The following is a 12450-nucleotide window of genomic DNA, read 5'->3' as shown; positions in this document are numbered from 1 at the left end:
CCCAGAGCTGCTGAGAACAAGCAGGTGTGGGCACGGCCGGAGCTGGCACGAAGGGCTTCCGAGAGAGATCCCGGTGAGCGGGGTACGTCCCAGCACAGAGGGCTCAAAATACGAGAGACAGAGGGCACGAGTGCGAGGTGGGGAGTCACACACGTGTGAGCTCCTGTTGGTGAACCCACTGCACCCCCTGCCCGGGATGGTGAGAAGTGCCAACCAGACAGGCTCCGAATTTCCACGAGGGCTTGGTGTCCACGAACCTTGCAGTGGGGGTGGTGGTAACCAAGGCAGGTGGCCCCCCGCCTGCGGCAGGGGAATCTGCTTCTCAATGATGCCACCAGTGGAGAGACCGACACTTGTCTCCTAAATGTAACGGGAGCCAAGAGTCTCGAAAGTGGGGGTGCCCCGGGCACTAGCTGCCAGAGGTTTTAGGAGAAGGGCCATTGCAGGGTCAGGCGAGGTTGGGGCTAGGCCCCGGGCCTTGCTGATTTCCTAGGATGCGTGTCTCCCAAAGAGTAGGGCTTGCTGGCCCTGGGACAGGGGTGGGGAGGCGGGGTCCCCCTGCCCCGCGTCCCACTGAGTGTAAGCCCGTGTCTCCCTCCCACAGGAGGCCGAGCTGGAACGCCTGGAACGGGAATTTGCCATTCAATCCCAGATTACAGAGGCCGCCCGCCGCCTCGCCAGTGACCCCAACGTCAGCAAAAAACTGAAGAAACAAAGGAAAACCTCTTATCTGAACGCACTGAGGAAGCTGCAGGAGATCGAGAATGCCATCAACGAGAACCGCATCAAGTCTGGGAAGAAACCCACGCAGAGGGCTTCGCTGATCATCGCCGGTCAGTGCTAACTAAGGCCGCTCCCCACAGGGGCCCCTGGACACTGGCACCAGCACCAGCCCTGAGAGCAGGTCCACAGCTGGCTCCCTGCATGACAAGCTGTTTAACCCCCCGTGCCTTATTTTTGGTCCAGAAAGTGAAGCTCCTAAGGCCCGGTAACCAGATAGGAACAACACAGCGTGTTCAGGTCCACACAAGAGGATCCCACAAACCGAGCTGTCTGGATCCCTGTCCGCTGTGCCCTGGGAGAGCCAGCGGCCATGAGCTACATGCTCTCATCGGCCCTCACCGGGAGCTAGGCTCAGCTAACCGTGCCTGCCCAGGTTCTGATGTCCTCGGGGACCTGATCACCCTGCCCATGTCTGGAAGGAAAGAGGGTGGCTGGGGTCCGCTGCGAGCCAGCACCCCCGCCGAGCCTGTGTCCTCCACAGACAGGCTGTCTCCAAGGGCCCCCTGTCCCAAAGCCGAACCCCGGGAGGACTGGGCCACCCCACTCTGATTGTCTAGAGTCCTGAGGTCACGACTCCTGGTCAGGAGGGTTTAGAAGCTCGGGTGATTACATTTGGCAAATGCTAGAAAGAAACCCCCCCGAATCCACCCACGGCCGTCGAGTCCCCCAAACTGTTTTAATCCTTCTTTCCTATGTCAGCAAACTCTTTGAAACCTACGTCAGATACTCCTTCATGGTTTACGCATGTTGCAAATACTTCTTCGGGAAGATAGAAAGTGGGATAGAGGTGACCAGGGGCTGGAGGGGGAGGCGGAATGGGGAGTTAGTGTTTCATGGGTACAGGTTTTGTTAGGAAGAATGAAAAAGTTCAGGGGATGGTGAACACTACTATGTAAATATACTTAACGGCACTGACCTGTACAGCTAAAAATGGTTAAAACAGTACATTTTATTTACGGCGTGTACATTTTACCACAATTACATACGTATAAATCATATGTACTTACAACATACGTAGAGCACAATTGTATAACCTTAAAATGTGGGCAAACGAGGGAAGCAAGGCTCTACCAGGGCCTCTGGCCCCCAGTTGCCCCCATCCCACCAAACAATACAAATAAAATAACTTCGTAGTTTAGAAAAACAAGAGACCGAAAAAAAAAAAAAAATCCTTTCTTCTAGGAAATTTGGAATAACCATCTTTCCCCATCCTGCCCTGTTGGCCTTGGCCAAGACTTTGTCACTTGCTTGCCCACGTCTTAACAAGAGCTGCAGTCAGCCAGCCTTTCTCCATCTGAGGCCTCTGTGAGACCTCCTTGGGGAGGCCCAGCTCTGCAGAAACCTCCAGCACGGTCACCAGAGCCAAGTTTGGGAGGGGTACCACAGGGACAGACCTGTCACTGGTCGGCCCCAGAAGAGCCTGGTTCCCGGCCTGCCCGGCCCAGGTGGTTCTGTGGGCGCTGACAACAGAATTCACATTTAAACAAGTATCTGTCCCAGCGGCACATGGTCCCATGCAAATTTGCAGCCATTGTTTTTAAGTGCTCAAGAATATACTTTATTTTGCCACTGCCTCAAAATATTTCTGCCACACTTGAATTAGAGGAATAATTACAGTTCTTCTTAGTTCCTTAGTCTGGTGTTTTATTTCTTTTCTTTTTTTTTTTTTTTTTTTAACATTTTCCGAGAGCAAGAGAGGCAGAGCATGAGTGGGGGAGGGGCAGGGAAAGAGGGAGACACAGAATCGGAAGCAGGCTCCAGGCTCCGAGCTGTCAGCACAGAGCTTGACCTGGGGCTCAAACCCACGAACCGTGAGATCATGACCTGAGCCAAACTCGGACGTTTAATTGACTGAGCCACACAGGCACCCCTGATGTTTTATTTCAAGAGCTAAAACACTAAACTTGGAACTTCAGACTGGGACCTTTGCTCGTTTTGAACAGAGCAACTCCAGACAAACCACTCCCCCTCGGTGGCCTCAGTTTCCCCAGATGTTAAGAGGGGAGGACTATTTTACTGGCTCCCTCTTGGGCACGTTCTCATGGTTAACTAGTATCTATAAAAATAAGCTTTGGAGAGATAGAAGCTATAGTTAGCAGCCTGCGTTCACCACTAACGACTTCAGAAGTTTACGGAGAAGACATTTATTGCCACAAGACCAAAGCCAAGTCCTTACCTAGTTTCGCGTGTACCAAATACATAGCAGTTCACTGCCTTTGGTTGGGTTGGAACACGCCCTAAGATCGGGCCGGGACAACGATGTGGCTTAACCAGGCCGGGCAGCCTTTATCCTGGATATTAAGCTGCTCGGCACGGCAGGGTCCAGTGAAACAAGAGTGCAGATACACAAAGACTGGCACATCGAGGTGTCAGGAGCGAGGGATGAGCTAATGACCCACCCAGGGACTGTCAAAGGAAATGCCAAACAGCATTTTGATTGTACTCCGTGTGTTCTTTCTGATTAGAAAGAGGAGGATGTGGGACGGTCCCAGACATATGATTTTTACAAGTAGGTCTTTGTCTAAGGGATGGGCTGAACTCATAGACTCTTGCTCTTTCTCTTCTCAGATGGAAATATTGCCAGTGAAGACAGCTCCCTCTCAGATGCGCTTGTGCTAGAGGATGGTAGGTTGCCCGTTTCCTGCTTCAGAACTCGGACACAGATTAACGGGGATTGAGCTGTATGCAGTCTGGCACAGCCCGGTGGGAAGACCAGAGCCAGGCTGAGGTGACAGCAGGGTGCCCCGCCAATCCCTGGTTCGCAGCACTCACCCATTTGGGGGTAGGTGGGCACCGCGTCAGCTCGGGTCTGTAGGAACTTCGGCATTTCCCATGGCCCAGAGGTAGGAGGTGAGGTCCATGAACGGTGTTCTCTGTTTTATAGTTGCCAAAACCGCATTTAAAAAAAATTTTTTTAGTGTCTATTTTTGAGAGCGAACACGCGTGCACGAGGTAGGGAAGCGCAGAGAGAGGGAGACAGCATCCGAAGCGGGCTCCACGCTGACAGCAGAGAGCCTGATGCGGGGCTGGAACTCACAGAACCGTGAGATGATGACTGAGCCAAAGTTGAATGCTTGCCCAACAGAGCCACCCAGGCGCCCCACAGTTTTAACTAAACGCCATGTGCAGTTTCCTTTTGAGTATTCATAGTTTCTGGAGGAAAGACATGGTCTTTGGTTGGATCACAAGTCTAAGATTGAAGCCCACTAGGAAAGCCTGGGAGTAGCAGGAAGAAAAACCTTCCATACCTTCCTGAGAAATCTTAAAAACCAAAGAGAAGATGTCCCTTTAGATTCCTAGTCAGGCCTTGAAATTGTCTTCCTGTTCACCATTGACCTCTGAAAACCCAGCGGTTATCAGGATATTTTCTTGGGAAATTCTTAGAAAAACAGAACTGATCCCCCACGCCCACACCACCACCACACACAGGGGTAGAAAGAATTCGAGGCACGGGACCATCTCTGAGAACGTTCCTGTGGGTTTAAATCAAAACTTGGGAGGCCGGGACATTGACGATATGGAAATCTATTAAGTGGCAGTTAATTTTCCTGCCCTTTAGGAAAACCTCAGGTGGGCAGTGCTGAGTGGCTGTTGAGACAGAAAACCTTAAAAGGTCTGCCCGACACATAGTCATGATGGGAATTGCAAGGATGAAAATAATTGCTATTGATGTGGGGAAAGGCTGGCAGGTTATTTACCCAATGGTCTTGGCCCTGCTGTTAGCAATCAGGTCATAATATTTTGGTCGTCAGCATCGTTCTGCGGGTGGGGAGGAAGCCAGGCTGCGGGGGAGCAGGGAGAGGGGCTTTTAGTACGAGCAGATCTGGCCTGGTTTTGGCCTCTGTGGACTTCAGTCTCTCCAGACGAGGGAACAACAATTGAGCGAGATTCCTTTGTAAGACAAGATTTGGGGGAGGTACGTGTTGTTGTTGGCTAACGTGGGTGCATGGATGGCGACTAGTTTCCTCCTGTGTTCCGGACCCCCTAAGGGGCATCATCGCCTCAGTTGGACCATTGCAGGCTTGCCCCTCCTAGGGCCTCTTTGCTTTACTGATTTGAGGGGTGGGCGCATAATAGATGCTGGGTTTCAAGGTTGGGGGATGGAGAATTAGGCTTTGGATAAGAATACGAATTGTAAATGGACTGCGGGGCCAAGTGAAAGGTGGTTGGAGCTTTTGGGGTTTGCTTCTGTGTATTTTTTCCCTTCAGACCCGGCCCTCTGCCTTCACAATGAGCACTGAGTTTTTCCTCCCTCTTACCCCCCTGTTCACTGCTGTTCCCTCACCCCTTCCCCACTTGTCCCCCCTGATTATCTTCCTTAACCCCTGCCTCGTCTCTCTCCCAGCCTTGCCCACTCGGAACCCTGACGGTTGACTAGTTCTCACACAGGATTTTCATCTTGACCCCTCCGTGCTTAGGAAGTTCCAGAGTCTTCCTAGGGCTTTCAGACCACATTCCCCACTCAGCCTGGAATCAAAGAAAAGCAGAGAGAGCAGATCCCTAGAACCGCCAACAGATAATGACACGCAACATACATAACTTTCTTTCATTTTTTTTTTTCCTAACACGTATTTATTGAGCATCATTCCAGGCACTGAGGTGATAGAAGCAAACACAACAGAACCCTCCTGGAGCTGACACTCCCCCAGACCAAATTAGACGCTTAAGGTCTATTGAATGAAAACTTTACAACATGTTAATGACTATGTTTTGCTCTTTGGTATGAAGCAATCATTTGCTGTTGGGATTTATTGGCACTCAGGCTTCACTCCATCTGTAGCTAATCAAAAGTGAAACTTCTCTCCCCATTGAAGGCTGCTGCTTGAAGTTTAGGTTTGGTTCATTCTGGTTGGACTTGTCTCGGCAACTGGGGAAGCCATGGGGTGTGCTCGTTGCCTGGACGGACGCCTGTCTGGATTGTGGGGGGCGGGGGTGGAATGTGGTCATTGAGCGGACGCCTGTCTGGATTGCAGAGGGGGGGCGGCTGTGGGTGGGGGTGGGAGGATCTGTCTGGGTCGGTGGGAGGGACCCTTGCTCAGTTCGTCTCTCTCCATCTCTGTGCAGAAGACTCTCAGGTCACCAGCACACTGTCCCCCTTACAGTCTCCTCACAAGGGACTCCCTCCTCGACCACCGTCACACAACAGGCCCCCTCCTCCCCAGTCCCTGGAGGGACTCCGGCAGATGCACTATCACGGCAGCGACTACGACAAATCCCCCATAAAGCCCAAAATGTGGAGTGAGTCCTCTTTAGATGAGCCTTACGAGAAGGTCAAGAAACGTTCCTCCCACGGCCATTCCAGGTGAGCTGGGTCGGGGAGATCACATGAGCTCGTGGGAAAAAACAAAGGGCTGTCCCAAATAGCACCCACAAGTTTCAGAATCCGCACCAGCTTATTCCCTCCCTCCTGGGGCGGCCTTAAAACAGTGCTGCGCTCGCAGCGCCCTCTGCTGCTGACCCTGTCAAGGTGCAGATAGGTCGCGCAAAAGGGAATGGGGGTTTGGGGCTCACAGTGTCTTGGCAGACGGTCTTAATGTTGTGAAATGACACGGAAATTAACGAGGGAGGCTTAGGCAGTGCCCTTCTGAAAAGGCAAGAGAGTCTACTCCCAGGAATCCCAAAGTGGTTCAGAACCCTACAGCATCATCCAACAGAATTCCAGGGCCAGACAGCTGTAATCTTAGCCGTGCATTATCAGCTCATTACTCAGCTGATACTGCAGAGAGATTTTTGGAAGGCATTTTGGTCTGTTTCTCTGTTTTTCTCATTTCCTTTAATTACACCCTTTAAGGCTCCCAGTGGCTGTCCAGACAGGTAAATATTTGTCCGCTGGAAAACAGAAACTGTGGTTGAGGGCAGGGACTTCACAGAACAGTCCACTGCCTGTTATGCACAAGGCTTATGCACAAGGCTGATGAGGTTTTCTTTCTTTTTTTTTTTTTTCTTTTTTTGAAGATTTTTATTTTCTAAGTAATCTCTCCATCCACCGGGGGGGCTTGAACTCACAACCCTGAGGTCAAGAGACGCATGCTCTTCTGACTGAGCCAGCCAGGCGCCCCCACTAGGGTCTTGGTTTCACACTGTAGTGCAGGTCGGGGCCGAGGACCCCCCCACACACACACACAACTGGGGCGAAGGCTGAGAGCCAGAATAGGAATCTGGGGGCGGGGGGCAGACCCAGGCTGGGGTCCGCGGCCGGGCAGCTCCCCGGGAAGAGGTGCGGTCGTGTGTGGCCGTGACCAGCCTGGCATCCTCTGGTTTGCAGCAGTCACAAGCGATTCCCCAGCACGGGCAGCTGTGCAGAAGCAGGCGGGGGCAGTAGCTCCCTCCAGAACAGCCCCATCCGCAGCCTCCCTCACTGGAACTCCCAGTCCAGCATGCCGTCCACACCAGACCTGCGGGTCCGGAGTCCCCACTATGTCCATTCCACGAGGTGAGTGTACCAGGCCTTTGGGCCACCTCCGTCCCTAGACCAGACCTCCCTTTGTTAACCTGGGCGATGCCCACCCCCCCAAACTGGCCCGAAGAACCGGTAAACCGGGGTCAGGCTGGAACCAGTGAGGCAGGTTCTCATTAATGCAAAGCGGGATGAAAAATCCGGGACGGCAGCGGTGAGCCCCTGTTAGCTACGGGACCCGTTCATATCCCAGGGTCTACGTCCGGGAGTCACCTGGGAAATCTCCAGGCTTCTGGAAACAGTGGGCATGGAGGGGAGTTTCCTCTTTTTTTTAATTTTTTTAAAGTTTGTTTATTTAAGCAATCTCTACACCGAAAGTGGGGCTCGAACTCACGACCCCGAGATGGAGAGCCACATGCTCTACCGACTGAGGCATCCAGACGCCTCACGGAGGGAGCTTTCCTAATCAAAATGGAGGCAGGAGAGGCTATCCAGATCAGGGAACATGCTGGAAACAGAACGACCTTGCACTGATAGGGGGTGATATTTATTCTCTAGTCTTCATGTGTCTTCCCGCTGAGGCCTGGACTTTTTAATGCCTCAGGGTGTAAATTCATTGAAGAGGAAAAGGAACTGGCAGAAGTGAAGTGTGAATCACTCCTGCATTTTCTGAAAAGAGGCACAACCAAAGCCATCATTTGATTTGATCAAATTGCGTAGGGATTTGCGTACGCACTGATTGCGTAGGGACTGTGGCTCCAAGGATGGGTTTATATAGGATAAGTTGGAGCTCGCCGGGCAAGACTGATTCATTCTTTCAGGTAGCATACTTGTCACTTGCCTGTATGCACCAGGTACAACCGTAGGGACAGAACAGTGAACGAAAGAAACCACACTCCAGCTCTCAACGGACTGACGTTTTAGTAGGGGAGAGTGGCAAGAAAGAAAAAGGTCTGTCCCGTGGTGATACGCACTAAGAAAAATGGACAGGGGGCTACATAGTGAAAGGCAAGAGTGACCGTTAAGTGAAAGCATCAGGGCAGTTCTCTCTAATAAGGTGACATTTGCGTAGAGACCTGAATGGATGGGGTAGCCAGTTCTGAGGATACACCCGAGAAGAGCAAGGTCAGAGCCCCAGGGCCAGGCCTGCACTTAGCATGTCCCCCGGGGGGCTAGAACGGCCGGAGCAGATGACCGAGACCGTGGAGAGGAAAGTGAGGCCTGAGCCCTGAAGAGCCGCTCGGTGGGGACTTCACGTTCTACCCCGAGTGGCAGAACAGGAACTCACCTCCTCCTGTACTTGGCCAGTGGGGCCGCCCTGAATGTCACATGTGTCCTAGCGTCCACCCCTGTGACACTGATGGATGTTTACAGTGTGGACTCATAAGCAGAGTGGATCATAGACAAAGTAGTGGCATGAGGAGTATGTGCAGCCGTCAGGTTTAAGTGTTAGCTGCTCCGGCCGCCCAGTTGAGAGTTCGGGGCGAATGGGAACCTACGTGGGTTTCCTAACAGTATCTGGTTGAACCCTGTGAAGTGCGCTAAGTCGGCCTTTCTCTTGCTCTTCAAAGAGTGGGCATTTCATCTGATGGCACGGATTCTCCTGGTTCTCTTTGCATCTATAGAATCCTTTTGTGCCGTTTAAAAAAAAAAAAAAGCCAGGCTATTAGGGTGCCTTTCCAGAGGCCACCTTTCTGTGGGTGCCGTCCCCTGTCCCGCCCCCGCGCATACTGGAGCATCCAGTCGGGGGATCTGCGGTCCCTCCGGCCCCTTGGCTTCGCCCGGCGGGGCTCCCAGGGCCACCCTGCTCCCGCCCAGCTCTCCTCGGTGCGGTTCGCCGGCGGCTCTGGACGGCAGGTTCTGTCCTTGCCTGGGTCCCACGAGCGCAGAGCCTGCGCCCACCCCGTCCCCCCAGGCGCCCCTCCCCGGGGCACCCCCACCCATCCGCCCGCCCGCCCGCCGTCTCCCCGCAGGTCGGTGGACCTCAGCCCCACGCGGCTGCACAGCCTCGCCCTGCACTTTAGGCACCGGAGCTCCAGCTTGGAGTCCCAGGGCAAGCTCCTGGGCTCGGAGAACGACACGGGGAGCCCCGACTTCTACACCCCGCGGACTCGTAGCAGCAACGGCTCCGACCCCATGGACGACTGCTCCTCCTGCACCAGCCACTCGAGCTCGGAGCACTACTACCCGGCGCAGATGAACGCCAACTACTCCACGCTGGCCGAGGACTCGCCGTCGAAGGCGCGCGCGCGGCAGCGGCAGCGGGCGGCGGGCGCGCTGGGCGCCGCGAACTCGGGCAGCATGCCCAACCTGGCGGCGCGCGGCGGCGGCGCGCACGGCGTCTACCTGCACAGCCAGAGCCAGCCCAGCTCGCAGTACCGCATCAAGGAGTACCCGCTGTACATCGAGGGCGGCGCCACGCCCGTGGTGGTGCGCAGCCTGGAGAGCGACCAGGAGGGCCACTACAGCGTCAAGGCGCAGTTCAAGACGTCCAACTCGTACACGGCGGGCGGCCTGTTCCGGGAGAGCTGGCGCGGCGGCGACGAGGGCGACGCGGGCCGCCTGACGCCGTCGCGCTCGCAGATCCTCCGGACTCCGTCGCTGGGCCGCGAGGGCGCCCACGACAAGGGCGCCGGCCGCGCCGCCGTCTCGGACGAGCTGCGCCTGTGGTACCAGCGCTCCACGGCCTCGCACAAGGAGCACAGCCGCCTGTCGCACACCAGCTCCACCTCCTCGGACAGCGGCTCCCAGTACAGCACCTCCTCCCAGAGCACCTTCGTGGCGCACAGCAGGGTCACCAGGATGCCCCAGATGTGCAAGGCCACGTCAGGTGAGCGGGGCGGGGGGGGGGAGGGCGGGGCTCCGGACATTCTGAGATCGTTAGTTCCAGAAACCTGGGCTGTCAGACGGCTGAGACTGGGGGCCTTCGTGTCCCCTCTCCTTCACGCGCTCCCGTCCCAGCCCTGTCTTTGGGGGACAGAGATCTCAGAAACGGTGGGAGGGAGGGGGCAGCGCCTCCGACCCTCCCCAGCGGGCTGGGCCAAGTCGCCCCGGTTCAGCATCCTAGGTAGAGATGCGAACCCTCCCTCCGGCCGCTTCTTGTAAGGACAGACGTCAGAGAAGCCCCGTGCGGACGTGGCTCCGGGTTTGTTCCAGTCAAAGCTGCACCTTTACCCGGTGAAGAGACACTAGTACGTTACAGACCCGAGTGGCCCCTTCCAGGGGGACACTTGTTCCAAGTATGGCCTTGTGTCCTGGAGCCTTGGAACTGGGCCGTGTCCCCTGGGTGGGACCACTGGTGGGGGGGAGGGGGGGAGGGGGGGTTAAAGTCCCAACTGCTCCTGGGTTCCCATGTCAGGGATGTTAGGAGGTGACCAAAAGAATTTTTATAAAGTACTTTCAGTACCTCGATACTACACCTTTAAAGCTTTCATAATTAGGCTTTTTTCCTTGTACTCAGAGCATTGAGCAGTGCCAGAACATAAAAAAGTAAAAACGGAAAACACCACCCTTTGCTTCAGAAGCTAGTAGCTTCTCTGGGAAACAACAGCGGTGACAGCCACCCCCAGTGCTCAGCAGTGACCGCAGGGCTCGCAGCACGCTTGGGCCGGGGCGGGGCGGGGGGGGGTGGGGGGGGTGGCGCGCAGGCAGGAGGCTCTGCTTAGACAGACTACAGGGAAAGAAAAGGGAGGCAGCTGAGACATAAGAAAATGATTTTTTAAAATAGAAGAATAAAATGAGAGTGATCAGCACACAGAAGGGATTCCAAGTCAGGATCTGACTTGTGATGGGAAAGAGTTAAGTGAGGATAAAGATCGGGAAGGACGGAAAATGGGGTTCACCTTTGGGGAACAGGAGGGGATTCTTGGGCCTTGGAATGAACGGGACAAAGAGGAGGGACCGGCCGGCTGCCTGGGTGCACCAGGCCTCACGGCTCCCGCATTCTATGCCCCGTGTCCCCAGTGACTCATCCGTTTATTATGGCGGCACATTGGCCAAATGACAGGTTCCAGAGAGGAGAACAAAAGTGATTCAGGCAATCATGAAAGAAACCATGGACTTGGAGGTCCTAGAACCTTCTCCGCGTTCCTCCTTCATCTATAAAATAAGCCCAGTGAAACTCGCCCGGGACTTCGCAGGGGGGTTTGGAGAAAGAACGAATGAGTGCGTTGCTCGCATCATTTAAAAAGCATGAGGCTCTGTAACTGTTCAAAGCACTAGCAGTCTGACAGGAACCAGGAACCAGGAGTGTTTCCCTTCTGTCAAAACTGTAGCGCTTGCCTGGTGATGAGGTAGCTCTTTGAGAACATATTTTAGAAGTTCTAAACATATTTTGAAGGTCTAAGAAGCTGTATCTGAAGTTTAATGAGAAAGATACTTTGGAGAAGACCGAATTGGCCAAAAGTCGGGGGGGGGGGGAGGGGATCGCCCCCACTGTGACCCTGCCACGGGGTCATACCCAGCATCTCTGGAAAGCAGCTCCTTCACTGGACCTGTCTGACCCCCCCCTTTTCTGCATCACCCCTCCGCAGCTGCCTTACCTCAAAGCCAGAGAAGCTCAACGCCGTCGAGTGAAATTGGAGTGACGCCCCCAAGCAGTCCCCACCACATCCTAACCTGGCAGACTGGGTGAGTCCCCTGTTCAGACCTTCTGCCCCCTTCTTCCAGCCTCTAGAATGATCAGCTTTCCTCATCAGTTAGGAAGGATGTCCTAAACACAAGATCCTCATTGACAGAAGGGTGTACCCACCAAAAACGTGAGCATGTGTTCCTGGGAAACCCCTTGCTTCCCAAAGCAGCTGCGTGAACGCTGCTACCTCCCACCTGGCTCCTTTCCGTCCCTGTCCGTGTAGACGGGCCAGTTCTCTGGGCTCTCTTTTCACCCTGGCCGTGGTCCCAGGAACGTGGGGAAGGTGGGTGCCGGAAGTCAAATGGCACTCCTTTGGGCAGAATTCCACACAGCGTTTGATTTGTGTTCAGATTCTATCAGGCGGACTTCACGGGGCGGGGCAGGAAGGGGAGAGGGGACTTGAGCTACTCTTGCTTCTCGCCCTGCCCCCACCTTAGAATCAGGACGCATCTGAAGGAAAAGGGCCTGAGGCTCCGAGCCCTTCTCTGTCCTGGCTCCAGCTGCTTGCTCTTAACCCACAAACCAAGAGGATCAGGTGCAGGTTCCCTGAGATCTTTAAGAAGTGATGCACAGCAAAGTAATGAAGCCAAAATTCCGTTCCTTTTATAGCTGCCAGCGTAGGCATAGAGCATTCTAGGCT

General features: G+C 54.5%; 1 protein-coding gene across 9 annotated transcripts in view; it reads left to right on the top strand.

Moving 5' to 3' along the window:
* FRMD4A (FERM domain containing 4A) overlaps positions 1-12450 on the top strand; it is a 331019-nt gene that overhangs the window by 302879 nt on the left and 15690 nt on the right. For all 9 annotated transcript variants that reach the window (XM_047864925.1, XM_047864923.1, XM_047864920.1 and 6 more), the window contains exons 17-22: positions 605-833; positions 3352-3408; positions 5848-6085; positions 7049-7216; positions 9154-10010; positions 11713-11809. In XM_047864925.1, coding sequence (XP_047720881.1) covers positions 605-833; positions 3352-3408; positions 5848-6085; positions 7049-7216; positions 9154-10010; positions 11713-11809 — 1646 coding nt within the window. The remainder of the gene's footprint in view (positions 1-604; positions 834-3351; positions 3409-5847; positions 6086-7048; positions 7217-9153; positions 10011-11712; positions 11810-12450) is intronic.

Source organism: Prionailurus viverrinus, chromosome B4 (genome assembly GCF_022837055.1).
Source record: "Prionailurus viverrinus isolate Anna chromosome B4, UM_Priviv_1.0, whole genome shotgun sequence".
NCBI classification, from domain to species: Eukaryota; Metazoa; Chordata; class Mammalia; order Carnivora; family Felidae; genus Prionailurus; species Prionailurus viverrinus.
The sequence above is the reverse complement of the archived record's forward strand: the minus strand, read 5'-3'. Positions and strand labels throughout refer to the sequence as shown.